The 16,960-nt window shown below is 43.0% G+C and overlaps 1 protein-coding gene across 1 annotated transcript; it reads right to left on the bottom strand.

Annotated features, from left to right (window-relative positions):
* Positions 1 to 4,628: 4,628 nt before the first annotated feature.
* LYZL4 (lysozyme like 4) lies at positions 4,629 to 16,267 on the bottom strand. Its single transcript, XM_008068550.2, has 4 exons — positions 16,124 to 16,267; positions 15,861 to 16,010; positions 11,377 to 11,455; positions 4,629 to 4,872 (listed from the first exon to the last, which is right to left on the bottom strand). The coding sequence occupies exons 1-4, from the start codon at positions 16,260 to 16,262 to the stop codon at positions 4,803 to 4,805; spliced, it is 438 nt and encodes a 145-aa protein (XP_008066741.1). The 5' UTR covers positions 16,263 to 16,267; the 3' UTR covers positions 4,629 to 4,802.
* Positions 16,268 to 16,960: the final 693 nt, after the last annotated feature.

Genomic DNA, 16,960 nt, shown 5'->3' with positions numbered 1-16,960 from the left:
AATACAAAGTAGGTAGAGAGTTGGGTTTAATTGGGATTGGGTAGTCATGTGAGTATGTCAGAGAGGAGAGAAAGGGGTATGGGGGGTGAGAGTGCATGTATGATGTCAGTGTGATGGTGGCTCTGAAATCTAAGCCATGCCAGGAGAGAAGTGAGGACATGAGGTGAGGGACAGTTCAGGGGTGACAGGGCCAATCTTTAGAGATCCCAGTGGAGTCAATGAATCATTGGAACCAGAGAACTGCTTAAGAGATCATGGAAAGATATGAGGTGAGCCAAGCGTGGTGGCTCACACCTATAATCCCAGCACTTTGGGAGGCTGAGGTGAGAGGATTGCCTGAGCCCATGGGTTCGAGACCAGCCCTGTCAACTTGGTGAGACTTCATCTCTACAATAAATACAAAATTAGCTGGGTGTGGTAGCGTGCACCTGTAGTTCCAGCTACATGGAAGGCTGAGGCAGAAGGATCACTAGAGCCCAGCAGGTCGATGCTGGGGTGGCCATGAGTGTGCCACTGCACTCCAGCCTGGCTGACAGAGTGAGACTCCAGCTCAAAAAAAAAAAAAAAAAAGATACGAGGTGGTGTTGAAAGAGTGAGGTCTTAGACTTGAGATTTTTTTTTAGGTGGCAGAGCTACTAGTAATGACAAAGCTAAGGTATGGCCCTGAGTGTGGTGGCTGGAGTGAGTGGAGAACAAGGTCTTTGCAGAAGATGACCTCAAGGAACTGCAATGCCAGGGTGCTGGCAGCTTGTAAATACTGAAGCCACCAACAATGATGACTCTAGTAGTGGTGGAAAAATAGTGAGTTGTGAGCCAAAATCTCCAGTGAATGAGAGGCAGGAACAGGAGAATAGAGGAGGAGCACTTGCTTTAAAGGAGCTAGAGAACTTTAGGGAGGAAGGAGCGATGAGGAGCAGGGACTGCCCATCTCTCCTGTAACTTCCGAAGTATGTAGGCTTTGGAATTCAAAGCAAAAACCAGCCGCCGCTTAAGGGGAATTCTGGAAAGCAGTGTTCTGAGGGTGAGTGAGAGACAATCTTGCTCCAGTGAATGATTTGATCAGGCTATTATGCCACAAGACACTCCTGGCACACAACACACACACACACACACACACACACACACACACACACACACACACACACACACATCATGCCAGCCCCTGCTGATGCCAGGTCTACAGCAGGGTTTTTATTCATAAAGCCAAAATAGCACTGGGAAGCATGTAAATGGCCCAGGAGTCAGAAGACCTCCTAGCCTCACTACTGTCTTCAACATCACCAATGTGTGGCCAGACCAGTCAGGGTCACTTCACTTCAGTCTACAGATAGGAAAGATGAGGCATGGGAAGTTAAGTAGCTCAACAGTAAGTGGCAGGGATGATCACTGTGACTTCTGACTCTTCCCAGCCCTGTGGTTTTTGCACTAACCGGTTTCTCTCAAGTTTCCAAAACAAGATTTATCCGGTGAAGTCTTTAAAATACAGATTCCTGGGCTACACCTCTGGAGCTATGGATTCAGCAAGTCTGGGGCATGGCCCAGGAATCAGTATTTTAACAGCTGCCCCAGGTGATTTTTAACATGACAGAAGTTTAGAAATGCCTCAGATCAGCACACTGTCTTCTCTACTGACTTATTTTGTGCAGTTGAGAAGGTTCCCTCAATTTCCCAGTCTTTGGAATGGGCACTGAGACAATGACCCATTGTCCTGCACTAGTTGCCTAACATCTCTTCAATGCAACAACTTAATTTAAAAGCTGGAGACCCAATTTTCCAGACAATGAATGGAATAGAAAAGTAATACCAATACTTTATCAGGGTTTGAAAGGGGGATAAATGTGCAGGTCATATTTTGAGGAGATACCCATCCCATCTTCATCACTTACCAGACTGGAATGAAGTCAAATTATTGAGCCCCACCAAGCCTCAGTCTTCCCACCTATAATATGGTCAAAATTCACACCTACCTTATAATGTTTGGCAAGTCTTGGAAATATTGTATGCAAGTTTTTTTTCTTGTAATATTTGTCAAGTTGGAATTAATACAGTAGTTGCTGGTAATAGAAGTAATAATAATGTGACTGGGCATGGTGGCTCACACCCGTAATTCCAGCACTTGGGGAGGCCAAAGCAGGAGGATTGCTTGAGGTCAGGAGTTTCAAACCAGCCAAGGTTTGGCTGACCTAGGCGAGACCTCATCTCTACAAAAAAAAATCAAAAAATTAGCCACATGGCATGCACCTATAGTCCCAGTTACTCAGGAGGCTAGGGTGGAAAGATCAACTGAACTCAAGAGGTCAAGACTATATGGTGAGCCATTGCATTCTAGCCTGAGTGACATAGTGAGACCCTGACTCCAAAAAAAAAGTGAGGTGAAGAAGTAATAACAATGGAAGTTGCTGTTATTGAGAGTTCCTAATCCAGTTCTGATCATTCTATAAGCCAGACGAGAGAATCTGAGCCCCCAGAATGAGTGCTCATTGTAACTGCTATTATCAGTGGGCTTGGGAAACCCTGGAGAGGTCATTCCAATCAATACACTAACATTTGCTTTGTCCTCATGCCTCACGCCCATGTTGACACAAGTGGCCATTAGAGGACGGTGAACCGCGGCAGAAGCAATGGGCCGGAAGGAGGCGGCAGCACGCTGGATTTGGCACTTGAGGAGATAGTGTTTGAATCAATTGCAGCTTGTCATTAATTCTGGGATAAGGTTGGGTTCAGGCCATGTACATTATTGTTCTTGGACCCACCCTCGGAAACAGCGTAGGATTCCCAGCTCAATAAAGGGGTTGCTCTCAAGGTCTCAAAAGCTTCTCATTGATCTCAACAGCAAGTACCGCTGCCAGCAAAAATTTCACTGTGTGATTCATGCTGTGTGGTAGGGAAATGTCAAATACCCTCTTCTCTGGAGAGGAAGGAAAGCCACACAACATTAGGTTAAGCTGAACTTGAATAGAAGTCCTGCTCCTGAAATTCTAGCTTATAGCAATTTCTCCTCCTTCTGAAAAGTGATCAAGATGCAAACAAAACAGAAGGGAGGACTTGCTTTCAGTCCTATCTGCCATTAAGGTGACCACTGTTCACCTAACTTAATTTTTCTCTAGACTAAAAGTAATTAACAATAAAGGGTTATTTACATGATAGTATGTCTATATGGTGGGATATTGTGAGTAGTTAAAAGTGATGCTGGGATCTCTGTTGTAAACCTGAACAATATTAGACCACAAAATATTGAGTGAAAATAGCAGGGTAAAAAACTGCATATTTAGTAGTAACCCATGTTTGTAAGGGGGAAAGTAGGTGTGTGTGTGTGTGTGTGTGTGTGTGTGTGTGTGTGTGTGCTTTTAAAATGACAACACTTAAAAATCTAACAGTGGGGAAAACTTAAATAAAATATGGTACACTCATACACCGGAATGTTAACTGACACTAAAATTTCATTTTGGAGAATCTGTAGCACCACCATGAAGTACATGATGCAGACATGCTCTCTCAATGCCACTCCAGTTCTTTCCTTCCTAAACAAGGGAGGACTATGTGATCTACAGCCTGTTACAGCGTGAGTTCTACAGGTGACCGGACCTGATGAGCAGATCCTTCTGCTGCTATTTCTGCTGCCGCTACCAGGTCTCAGATAGGTGTGTCCACGAAGCCCAGGCTAACACCTTGCGCTCCAGTCAATGCAAGAAGTCTGTAAGCCACTCGCTTCTGAAATAAATGCCAGGCATGGTGGCTCACACTTGCAATCCCAGCACTTTGGGAGGCTGAGGTGGGATTGTTTGAGCTCAAGAGTTCAAGACCAGCCTGGGAAACATAGCAAGACCTCGTCTCTACAAAAAATAATAATAATAATAATAAAAAAATTAACCAGGCACAGTGGTGCATGCCTGTAGTCCCAGCTATGCGGGAGGCTGAGGTGGAAGGATCGCCTGAGCCCAAGATGTTGAGGCTACAGTGAACTGTGATCTGTGCCACTATACTCCAGCTTGGGCAACAGAGTGAGTCCCTGACTCAAAAACAAGAAAAAACAAACAAAAAAACCCTGTTCTTAAAATCAAAATACTTGTAGGGAAAAGTTTATTACTGTGTTTGTTTATTTGTTTTCTAAAAAGCCAAGTACAAAACTCTTGATTTATAGCTTTATCACAGCACTATTGAGAAAAAAGACCTATACAGAAAAAAGACCCAAGGAAATGCAGCCAAAATACAACAGCGATTGCCTGTGGGCACTGAGATCATGGAAGGATCCTTCTCCTTTTTAGCATTTCTGTTATTTTTAATTTTTAGAAACTTAACGTTTCATAAGAAATGAGCAACTGTCACTTGATTGTCTCTGTAGAAGAGCAAGGAGGACTTTGTGGTCTCCTCACTGCCACCTGTGTGTCCCCAGGGTAGACACACTTGGGGACTGGAGGCCCTGCTTGCACTAGCCTCCTTTTCTCAACTCCCTTTCCCCACTGTATGTTTTCTTCCTTTTTCTATTTAATATGGGCATCCACGGATGCATCTTGTCTTTCAGATAGTTTCCTTCCTTCAAACCCTCTATCAGAGATCAAAAACTAACAAATTGTGATAATAGCAAATAATGGTGATCATAGTAACAATCATCCAGGCAGAGACCTTTAGAGTAACTAGCTTGGTTTATTCTGCATCCTGCATCCCTGAATGAAGCAAACTTTTGTCCTTTTCCATCTGGAGCTGTCAAGTGGTGGGATAATAGGATCGTGTGAAGCAGCAAACAGAAAGGCGTCTTCATTCTCAAGATGCAACCGGTAAGTGTGTGGGGGCCACTCAGATGGCTATAGCTTGCAACCATCCAGCCACTGTGCCAGAGTGTCGGAGAACTGGCAGTACTGGGACCAGGTGGGCCTGTGGAGAGGAAGGGAAGAGCTCCTTCAAGTCAGAACTCAGGACCTCCAGAGCTTCGCAGCCCAATCCAGGCCACTTACACCACCTGCTATGCCCCTGGAGCATTTGTTTGCCAATCCTGCTCTGGGCACATTTCTGAAGGCTTTTGTGTACCTCCAGAGCTGTCTCTACCACATCGTGCCAGTGCTTTCTCTGTCCTAGTGCCCGACTGCACCTTGCCTCATTCCATAAACCCCACATGGTGTGATGGAGAGGCTGAACTGTGAACTGTAAAATTTTCTGCCAGCCCTGAAAGGGAAGTATCCTTAGCTTCTCTGAAGTGAGCTTGGGAGAAGTCCTCTGACTTGCCAAGAGCTACACGGTGAGTCCTGCAGATTCTAGGCCTGCAGTTAGAATCTTGTTCCCTGGCCAGGGTCGCTTTTACCTCTCCATGTGTGTGTTTTACTCTTCGCCTTCCAGAATTCCTTCCAGCTTCTCAACCCACCTAGAGCAGCTGGATGAAGTTTCTCTAATCTTTTCTCCTAGTGCCCCTGAAAGTGATCCCCTGTTCTAAGTCCCTGTGCCAGCACCGAGACCTCAAGTTCTCCAGTCCCTACCTCTGGCTTGGGGCATCACCAGGCCAACAGCAGGCCGTTAGAAACACTGTGTAGTCATCTCACCCCTTGGCAGGCAGGCCTCCATGGATCTTCCAGGAGGTTCCCACAGTGGAAGAAGGGGCTGTGGTCCCCTGACCCCTCATAGTTAGAGAGCAGCAGGTAAAACACAAACATTACTATCTTCAGAAATCTCAAAGCTGAGCATAGCCCCAGGGTGAACACTGCAGAAGGACTCCTGGGTGCATGTGGAGTGTTGGTCTTCTCCCTTCTTGTCTGCCCCAACCCTGCAGAGCTGCCCAATCTGAGCTTTAGGAAATGCATGGCTGCCTGCTAGCTTAATAAGTGCTCGCTTCACTGGGAACTTGAGTGAGTAAGGGGGCCTTGATTAGCCTGGCTTAGCATATCTCTACTTGGTACCGTAAAATAAAGATGATTTTAGCTCATTTGTGCTTACCCTAGAGGGTCAGCCAAGCTTTCAAATTAATGGGAAGGTCAAGACTATGTATGAAAGGTATTTCAAACATTCAGAAGACAGTTAACGCTAATAATGGGACTTTCACTTTAAAATGCAAGCTATTAAGTTAGTGGTGAAAATGGGTTAATGAATAAGTGGTACTGAAACCAAAGACTACCACTTGGAATTATAAACTTGAATCTCTACATTTCACTTTTTATACCAAAATAAATTTCAACAAGGCCATAAAAACATAACAATTTTATTTTTAAATTTATTTAACAAAAATTTAAAATAGGGCTTATTCTGTGCCAGCACTGTTGTGATATAGAGAAAAATACGGCTCAATTTATGGACAACTGAAGAGCCTAAAAGACCTTTCTAAGGAGATTTCATATAAATCCAGCAGCCACAAAAGAAAAACTGAGGGATTTGATTCTGTGAAACTATAAAACTTTTGTTGGATGAATGTACCAAGTTTATTATACCAAAGTTAAAATACAAATACCAAACCTAAAAAAATAGTACATCTATGATGAACAAAGTAATAACCCTGATTTATAAAGGACACATAAAAAATCAGTAAGAAGAAAACACTTATCAACCCAATAAAAAAATGGGCTAAGAATATGAATAAGCAGTTCACAGAAAAATGGCCAACAAACCACATGAAAAGATGCTCAACTTCCTTTGTAATTTAAGAATACATAATAAAACAGAATGGTATAATTTTAAAACTGCACAAGTGTTTAACACCTCAGACTGGTGAGCTTGAAGGACACAGGCTCCCTCATACAATGTGGCTGAGGGACCACTTTTCCAAATAACAATTTAGCAACTAGTCTCTCCAACTTTTAAATGCACCAAATAGTCCCAACAAATACCCTGCCAGGGATTACCCTATTGTTACACTTGAAAGAACATAAAACTTACAGCAGCAAAATGCTTATGATAGAATTTTGAAACAGCAGCAATAGCAACAAAAAATGGAAACAATCTAAATGTTCATCAGTAGGAGACTGGCAGATAAATTAACTGAAACATCTATACGGTGGGATACTAAGCTATTACAGCAACAGCAGCAACCTTTAAGTAGTGCTATGCCAAGATTCATGAGTGCTATTAATAAGTGAAAAAAAGCAGACCAGATATGGTAGCTCACGCCTATAATCCCAGCACTTAGGAAGGCCAAGGTGAGAGGATTGTCCGAGCTCAGGGGTTCGAGACCAGTTTGGGCAACTTGAGCCCTCATCTGTACAATAAATCAAAAAATTAGCCAAGTGTGGTGGTGCGTGCCTGTAGTTCCAGCTACTCGGAAGGTTGAGGTGGAAGGATCGTCTGAGCCTAGCAGGTCGAGGCTGCGGTGGCCGTGAGCATGCCACTGCACTCTAGCCTGGGTGACAGAGTGAGACTCCAACTAAAAAAAAAGATTAAAAAAACAAGGTGCATGTCAGTGTGTACACTGGGATTTCATGTGTGTTTAAAACTATTTGGGCAGATATTTTTCTTTGCGTTATAAGACATATTAGCAGTGGTGACCTTGAGGAGGCTACTAATAAGAGGAAAAATTTTATTTTTCATTTAAAAAAAAAGCAATAAATTAAAAAATTAAAATGTTGTGAATAGCTTCTGAGTAGTACCTCCAAATGCAGCCTCAGTTTTTCAAAAACATTTAGGGGGCACCCATTATGTTCCAGGCACAGAACTGGATGCTGGAGATACAGAAGCAAGAAAAATAATCTCTGATTGAATTTAGTTCCAAAATATCGTGAAGACACAGAAAAAGACCAAAAAAGCAACAACAACAAAAAAGCCTCTGAAACAGACACACTTCCTGGGCCAGATTCTGAATGAGGTCTCCACTCCCCACAGGGTCCATGGGTTATGGAAGGCACACCACCACCCAGTCTTACACTAATGAAATGAGTCTACTTGCAGCCTTGCCATCTCCAACTGTCTGAACTGCTCAGAATCCCTGAGTCTGGATCCACAGAAGGACTGAACAGTCATCCTTTGGTTGCCTTCTATACAACCAGAACATAGGTCTCTATGTCATCCACTCCCATCTCTCTGAGTAGCCTGGTGAAACCTGAGGCTGGGAATAGCTCAGATCCAGGACAGCTAAGACCATGGCTAAGTCATTCTACCTCTTTGTGCCCCAGTTTCCTCACTTTAAAAAAATGAAGATAGAACTACTTTCTGCAGAGAGATTTGTGAGGATTAAGTGATGATGTGCATGTCAACACAAAACTGCACACCAAACCAGTCAAAAAATAATTGCAGCTTTATTAAAAGATTTCTTCTATTGTAAGAGGCTTCTATTCTAACACTCATCAATGATTTCTTAACTTTTGGGACAGAATACATTGATTGCAAAATAAAGCCTAATTTCAGAAATATTAAGTTCTGAAAAATTATACCATCTGGCACTTAGTAAATATGTCACTGTTCCTAGAGCTAACTGGAGATTACAAAGCCCAGAATCAACCAGGCAGGCAATTATGAGATGTTGAATAGGGGGAGAAAAGGCAGAAGATGATGGAAATTTTTAGTGGTACAGAGTCAAGTAGGTAATGTAGGCCTGCCATCATAAGTTGCATCCATGGGGGTGGTAGCAGTGCAAGCTGAAAATGCAGGGTTTTCATGTACCCTGTTGGTTTAGACTATCAGAAAGATCCAAACACTCACACCAGAAAAGTCTCCAGGCTCGAAATTGGGCCAAGATATGTTGCTCACTAATCTACCCCCAGGTGAACAACTGAGAAAAGGGTCTGGTCATTACTCAAGAATCATGAACAGAGACCAAAAAAAGTCACATAATATGCCTATTTGGCAAATAGTGAATATGGGCAACTTAGTCCTAATTCAAGGAAGGATAAACAGAATAAAATTAACATGATACCTATGGGGAAATATCACAAGAAAAAAAGGGGACATCATAATAAAATCCAGAGGACCATTCTTCTGAAAATGACATACTGCAGGATCCAGAAGTAAATTTTACAAAACTGACATTCTTAATAAGACATCACCAGACACAACCTCTGGAAAAAGCCATGAGAGAACAGAGATTTTTTTAAAAATTAAATTTTAAAAGGAAGATGGATAAGATAACAAAGAATTGTAAGAAATTAAAAATGTAATAACTGAAATTCAACAACTTATTCATGATTTTTAAAAAAACTTTAAACAAACTAGACGTGGGAAGGAAAACTCTTAAAATCTGATTAAACTTAAAGAAAACATCACATGTAATGATAAAATATTGAACTTCTTTACCCGTGAGATTAGGAATGAGACAAGGATGCCACCAACATCACTTCTATTCAATGTTTACTGGAGACCCTAGCCCATGCAACAAGGCAAGGAAAGTAAAGAAAAGATATTGTAGAGCCAAAGTGAAAGGTAAAACAATAGAATTTTTAGAAAAAAAAGAAGCATATCCTCAGGACAAAGGAATAAGCAAATATTTGTTTAAAAACAACCATAAAGGGAAAGTGAAAATAAATTAGACTATTTTAAAACTAAGAATTTCATTTATCAAGACACCATTTAAGAAGGTAAAATCCAGGCACATGGTGGCACATGCCAGTTGTCCCAGCTACTTGGGAGGCTAAGGCAGAAGGATCACTCATGACCAGGAGGTCAAGGCTGCAGTGAGCCATGATCATGCCACTGCACTCCAGTTTGGGTAACAGAGCCAGATCCCATCTCTTATTTATAAATAAATAAATAATTTTATTTTTTTAAAAAGGTAGTCCACAGAATGAAAGATATTTTGCAATATATGTATCCAACAAAAAACTTGTATCTGAAATATATAAATATCTCTTACAAACTAATGAGAAAAAGACAAATGACACAATAGAAAAGTTGACAAAATATTTGAACAGGGACTTCACAAAAAGGGATATCTAAACAGTCAACGAGATGCTCAACTTCACCAGGGAAATGCAAAGTAAAACTATCTTGCAATGCCACCACACAGTCATGAGTATAAACTAAAAACAACAAACACTGGTGAGAATGTGAAGCAACTGAAACCTATAACTGTTGGTAGCATTGTAAATGAATCAAAATTCCTTTAGAAAATTGTTTGGCTCGGTATGAAAAATTTGAAAATATGTATATCCTATGACTAGCAATTTTATTTCTCAGTATAAACAATAGAAATCCATTTACATATTCACCAAAAGATAAGTATAGAATGTTCATGGCAGTATTAAAAAAATAGAAACTACCCAAATGTCCACCAATAAAAGATTAAATAAATAAGTTGTAGTGTATCCATACAATGGAATACTATACAGCAATGAGAATGAATGAATTACAACTACATACAACAACATGAACAAATACAACATTGAGTGAAAGAAGTCAGACACAGGCCCAACCACCTGTAAATTTTAGAAGACTTTACTAACCAAATGCCTGGCTAAAGAGGAAATCAAATTTGTAGTTATTTTTGGCAACAAATATACAATAATCAAATATATAAAGAGTTCTTTGAAATAAATATGATGACTTGAATTTCAAAAATAGGCAAGGGACAGGGACAAAAAAAAATCACAAAAGAATATTAATATATAACAAATATAGAGGAAAACACCCTAATGTAATATTACAAAAGGTAAAAGAAGATAAAACAAAATTGTTATTCGCCTTTCAAATGGCAAAATTTTGTGATTGGTAAAGGTGCAGTAAATAGGCATTTTACCGATTGGGCTTGGTGGCTCAGCCTGTAATCCCAGCACTTTGGGAGGCTGAGGTGAGGGGATTGCCTGAGCCCACAGGTTCGAGACCAGCCCAGGCAACTTGGCAAGACCTCATCTCTACAATAAATAAATAAATAATTAGCTGGGCAGGGTAGCGTGCACCTGTAGTTCCAACTGCTTGAAAGGTTGAGATGGAAGGATTACCAGCACCTAGCAGGTCGATGCTGGGGTGGCCACGAACGTGCCACTGCACTCCAGCCTGGGTAATGGAGTGAGACTCCAACTCAAAAAAAAAAAAAAAAAAAAATAGACATTTTACTAAAACTTTCAATGGAAATATAAATTGATACACGCTTACTGGAGAGTCATTTCACAATATGCATCAACAATCTTAAATGTATTCAAAAACCTTAGGGGAATTTATATGAGAAAATAATAAGAGACTATTATAATAACCACAGAGATTTATTCTGAGGATGTTCAAGCTGGCATTCTATATAACTCTACACAAGACTTGAAAAAAAAGGTGCAACTCAAGGCAATTTGTCTGATAATTATTTCCTTCCTTCTGTGGCCTTGAGGTTGTAGAACTCGGTGGTTTTCTGCTACTTACTTTGCTGAGTAGGAGTCCGTTAGTTTGGGACTGCAGATTCAGCAGCCAAGATTTGGCCAAGGTTAATATAAAAGACAATGAGTGAAAATCATGGATACAGGCTATACAAAAAAATGTACTACTTACCATGCTCCCATCCCTTCTTTTCCTCTTACAATTATCTTGGCACATTCAATTGTCTTCTTTAAATTCGGATTCAGTAACTCTGTGGAGAAAATAAAGTGGAAGATACCACACCACTATGCGACAGCTAGGTTAGAGGGATGTCAGGGAAGGCACAGAGCATTCACACTAGACAGACTTTCATGAAATTCCAAGAATAAATCTATTCATAGATTTTTCTCAGACAGCCCTAAAAGGTAGCAGGATGTAGTCAACTTTTAACGAAAACCATTGTTTTTTTTCCTCGTAAGTCCTATAATAATTTTTCCATTAAAATATATGTATATATTCACTATTTCTTCTGTGCTAGGCAATATAAGTAGTAGTAGAGATCTAATGGCAAACACGATAAACCCATCCCCACCCTCACAGAGCCTGCAGTCACTTGTAATAAAATGGATACTTGGAATGATGGGGGAACACAGTTTGATGAGGAAGCATTTAGTAGGGGCACCTAAGTTAGACTTAAGCATCAGAGAAGGGTTACTGGGACAAGTGACATCTACAGGAGTAGGTAAAGAAAGGGGATTGAGGGAGTCACAGGAGGAACACTGTTCTAGGCACAGGGAACAACCTGTGAAAGGGCCCAGCAGTGTCTCTGAAGAACCAGCATGTTTATGTACTCATCCTTCCATTCCCTCTATGGAATGTGGAAACAAAGACCTCCCAATAGGGACTGTTGTGGTACCCTCCTTGCTGCCTGTACTAGTCTCCCCTTTCCCGAGTCGAAAAATTGCTTTTCCAGAAAACATCACGTCAGTACCCCTTGCCTATAAAACAGAGCCCCACATCTTTGACTTAGTCCGATTGTACCCCAACGTGCCTTTCCATTTCCACAACCTTACTTCCCACCGCTTTCCTCACAACTCCATCATTCAAAACACATCAAGGGCAAGAGACAAAGATGGCGCCCACCCTGAAGGTGGGTGCTCCATTCATGATACCCACAGCTTAGGGATCATGGGTGGTTTCTCCTCCAGCACTCTGTTCCTGCTCGTTTCCCAACCTGGATCTGCTCATCAAGCAGCACAGTTCTTAAAAGTCTACCACTGACTGCCTAGCCCACTGTGCTGTCTCCCCTCTTCTGAATAAAATTTCACTTTGATTCAGGATTTATCTGTTAAATACACACTTGTGTCCTAATCCCCACCTATCTTGAAAATTCTTTGAACAAAAGAAAGTTGTATTCATCAAGTACCAGGCAGTATACCAGACACTGCTTGGCACTTTATGTACACAATAGTGGATTGAAAACTCATAAAATCTTTGCAAGGTAGGTATTAGTATTATCTCCATTTTACAAAAAAGAAACCTGAGCCTCAAATCACATCACTTGTAAGAGGTAGAGCCAAGATCCTGCAGCCCCAAAGCCTGTCTCCTCTCTGTTCCTCACCTTGCCTGACAGGGAAAGGATGAGCCCTCTGAACTGCCCACGTGCTTAGCACAGGGTCCAGTGCCTACAGATGGTAAATTGCTTCCATCCTATTGAATCCTACTTGCCTGTGGGTACAAGCAACCAGGGAAGACTGTTTTCAACTCCTCTTAGAATGTCTTCACTTTCAGGAGTCCCTAGCTCATTCCTCTCCCTGGCAGTGCAGCCCTCTGGTGTCTCTACTTTCTGTGGAGGTCTCCATTGCACCTCCTCACCTTGCTCAGGTTCTGTCCACACGGTGATCATTAAAACTAAGCACTGATCTACAGGAATCAGCTGATGCCCAGGTTCATTATCTGCTTCAATTCCCACTTACCTATCTGGATTCTGGCTCCCCTTTTTAGCCACTAGGGATTTTTCCAACTTTCGCCAACTCGGTCAGGTACTATGTATGCATGTATGTATGCATTTTTGAGTCAGGGTCTCTGTTGCCCAGACTGGAGTGAGGTGGCACTATCACAATGATCATGGTTCATGGCATCCTCGACTTCCTATGCTCAGGCGATCCTTCTACCACAGCATCCCCAGTAACTGGGACTACAGGCACGCCCCATCGTGCCCAGCTAATTTTATTTATTTATTTATTTTTATGTTTTATTTTTTAGAGACAAGGCTTTGCTATGCTGCCCAGGTTGGTCTCAAACTCCTGGGCTCAGGCAACCTGCTCGCCTCAGCCTCCAAAAGTGCTGGAATTACAGGCATGTGCCACCATGCCCAGTCAGTCAGATACTTTAAAAGATGGCCTTTTTTTCCTTTTCTTTTTTACATTCTACCTAGCGGGAGAGTTTTAAGAATATTAAGTCCATCATATTTTCATCACAACGCCCAGTACCACTTCTATTACAGGTAGATAATTGGATTCTGGAGAGGCAGAGAAAGAGAAAGAAAGATCTATATATATTTCTTTTTTTTTTTTGAGTTGGAGTCTCACTCTGTCGCCCAGACTGGAGTGCAGTGGCTGCTTCCGGCCACCGCAGTGTCGACCTGCTGGGCTCCGGCGATCCTTCCGCCTCAGCCTTCCAAGTAGCTGGAACTACAGGCGTGCGCTACCATGCCCAGCTAGTTTTTTGATTTATTGTAGAGATGAGGTCTCGTCAAGTTGCACAGGTCTCAAACTTGTGGGCTCAGGCAATCCACTCACCTCAGCCTCCCAAAGCACGGGATTACAGGCTGAGCCACCAAGCCCAGCTTATATATTTCTTTTTAGAAGGATATAAATTATGAACCTACTGTATTTCTCTTTGCCTTGGCCACCAGGAAGCTCATGGTGACATTGACTATTCCATCATTCCATTTAAATTCAAGTTAAATTAATCTAATTAATTGTAAAGAATGATTAAATGATGTTTTTAATTTGTATGTTTCCCCAAATAGCCTGTGATTGTTGTAGTTAACTATGGTCCCTGCATGGTATTATCCTACCCAACCCTCACAGCAATCCTGAGAAGTAGTGAATGTTATCTCCACTTCACAGATGGAGAAGTTTCAGAAAGTGATTTGTACATGAGCTTGTGCTCATGTAGCTATTTCTTTTTTTTTTTTTTTTTTTGAGTTGGAGTCTCACTCCGTCGCCCAGGCTGGAGTGCAGTGGTATGCTCACGGCCACCCCAGTGTCAACCTTCTGGGCTCCGGCAATCCTTCCAAGTAGCTGGAACTACAGGTGCATGCTACCATGCCTGGCTAATTTTTTGTTTATTGTAGAGATAAGGTCTTGCCAAATTGCCCAGGCTGTTCTTGAACCCGTGGGCTCAGGCAATCCCCTCACCTCGGCTTCCCAAAGTGCTGGGATTACAGGCTTGAGCCACTACACCCAGCCTCATGTAGGCCTCATGTTCCTCTATTAATGGAAGCAGCTGGGATTCCCACTGATTTCCTGCAGGCTTCCTGTACCTTTCCCTCCTTGAATCCAGAAACTTTCTTACTTCCATCTGGAGCCTGAGGCCGATCATGGGGCCCAGCGCAAGCTGGTGCTGCTCCCCAGGCCACAGGAGAAGGCTGCAAGCCTTTGCCCCAGCCTCTCCACTGTCTCCTAAAGACACTGCCCAGAAGCCGCAGGCTCTGGAATGGATCTCACTCATCAGGGTGGAGGGAGGTTTGCTCATTAGGGAGGCCCTGAGGATCCCGGGGTGCTTGGGCCCACCTCCTGCAGAAAGCTCAGGTGTCAGGGAGACCTGGCCCAGCTGTGCAGCCTCCTGGGTTAGCCCCAGTATGGGAGCCACATTGCTGGGGCTCCGATTCTCTCAGCACTACCACTCTCAAGCTGTGTGGTCTTGGGCATATAACCTCCCTGGGCCTCAGTTTCCCCATTTATAGAATGGGGATAATAACAGTAACCTAACCTGTGGGGGCCATTGTGAACATTAGATGAATTAATCTTGTGAAGAGCTTAGAAGAGTACCCTAGCAGTTAGCAAGCACTAGAATGACAATTCTATAAAGCCTGGCATTTAGTAGGTGCTCAATAAATGCTTATAGAATTAATGAATTCTGGCAACCATCTCCTCTTGACCACAGGTACTTGGAACCCCCTAAGAGAAGTAGGCAAGCTCCCTTGGGGATGACTGGCTCCTGTCTCCTCCCAGTGACACTTCTGCCTTTCAAAGTAGCACATCTGTCACCTTGAAGAAGGGAGCAATGGCTGAGCATGGGTGACATCAGGCCAGCTGAAGCCCTCTGCTCCCACCCTTCAAGTTGGGATGGGCTCTGATGCCTGCAGCCTCCTTTCAATGTCCCAACACTGTCTCTGCCCATTTGGATGTGGGTCTCCATTGCCATATCCCAGGCTCCATCCCAGACTAGCTTGCCTGTCTCACCGCAACCCTGTCTCACTGTCTACCTTGGCAGTGTTGGGCTCAGGCTGCCCGGGACCCTGCCCTAGATACAGCTCAGCCCAGCTCTTGCCAGCTCCTGCCAGGTTCTCCTCCAAGCTTGTAAACTCTGACTATTGGGAAGGCAGACCTCTGAACATGGTGCCACGGCCTCCAATGTCTGGTGTGGAATGGAAGGAGGAGACCTACCAGAACATGACATGTGGCAGCGGTTCCTTCCTTGGTCACACCAGTCACTGTTGCGGATCTGAAAGAGGCCAAAGCCAGTGGAGCCATCTTGTGTGTTCTCGTAGACAGCTGTGGGATTGAACTTGCTCTCAAAGTAAGCCAGGCACACCCCTAAGATGGAACAGGAGGTGTGTGGTTCTGAGAATAGCTGGAGTTGGGGATGCCAGGGAAGGGGAGGGAGGGAAAGGAGGTGAGAAGTCAGGGACTGTGAAGAGCCTACTCACAGTTTGCAAGGCTGTAGCCTTCAAAGTAATCCAGGCCTCCTTTGAGGAGCTTTTTTGCCACCGTGCAACGCCCCAAGATGTGAGCACCACTCGGAATTACCAGGCAGCTGATGAGGGAGAGAAGGACAGATGCCTTCATCTTCTCCAGGCTCCTGGCTGGTCAGGGCAACAGTGGCCAAGTGAATGGGTTGAGTCAGATCACGGGGACACTGGTCCTATGAAGGAAAGGGAAGGGGCGTCGCAGGGGCAGGTGTGTGTACTTCAGTGTGGTCACAAAAAATGGGAGTCTTAACTGGCTTAACCATGATGCTTCTCTCCATCCTAATTCTCTGCTTCATGTACCTGCAAGCCTGGAATACCTGAGACCCTGCCCCTTCTCCTCTTTTTGATCTCTTTTTTTTTAAGAAAATTGCACTCTTAAATGTCCCTTTGCCCCAGTTCTTTTCTTCTAGCAAAACCTACTGGCTGCTTTTTGGTTTGTATTTTACTCGTTTTGCTTCAACATTAGATGTAGAGACTCAAGTCCTTTATTCCCCTTTATTATAAAAGTAGACTTTGTTCATTAAATACACTTTGGAAAACAGAAAAAGAGAAAGAAGAAAAAAAATGCATCATGGTCCCACCACTCGAGCACAACCTCGACTATCCTGTGGAATTATTTCAATACCTGCCTCTTATGCCGGAATAGAGTCCATGTTGTGTTCTTACCCTTGACATAGTCTTTTCCCCAGATTTTTAACAAACCAAACTTCACTGAGCTTTTCTCTTGCTGTCCACACAAGGAGACAAGCCCAGGTACAGCCAGATCTGCTGCTCAGCAGCCAGACAACAGTAGAC

This window comes from Carlito syrichta, unplaced genomic scaffold, assembly GCF_000164805.1.
Source record: "Carlito syrichta isolate Samal-C Ts95f unplaced genomic scaffold, Tarsius_syrichta-2.0.1 Scaffold311198, whole genome shotgun sequence".
NCBI lineage: Eukaryota > Metazoa > Chordata > Mammalia > Primates > Tarsiidae > Carlito > Carlito syrichta.
Note: the sequence above shows the minus strand (reverse complement) of the source record. Positions and strands in the feature narration are given on the sequence as shown.

Coding starts and splice junctions, on each gene's coding strand:
- LYZL4 (XM_008068550.2), bottom strand. CDS start 16,262: ATGAAGGCATCTGTCCTTCTCTCCCTCATCAGCTGCCTGGTAATTCCG. Junction 11,456..15,860: donor CTGCCACATGTCATGTTCTG/GTAGGTCTCCTC, acceptor TTTTCTCCACAG/AGTTACTGAATCCGAATTTA. Junction 4,873..11,376: donor AAAGAAGGGATGGGAGCATG/GTAAGTAGTACA, acceptor TCCTCTCCACAG/GCCCACCTGGTCCCAGTACT.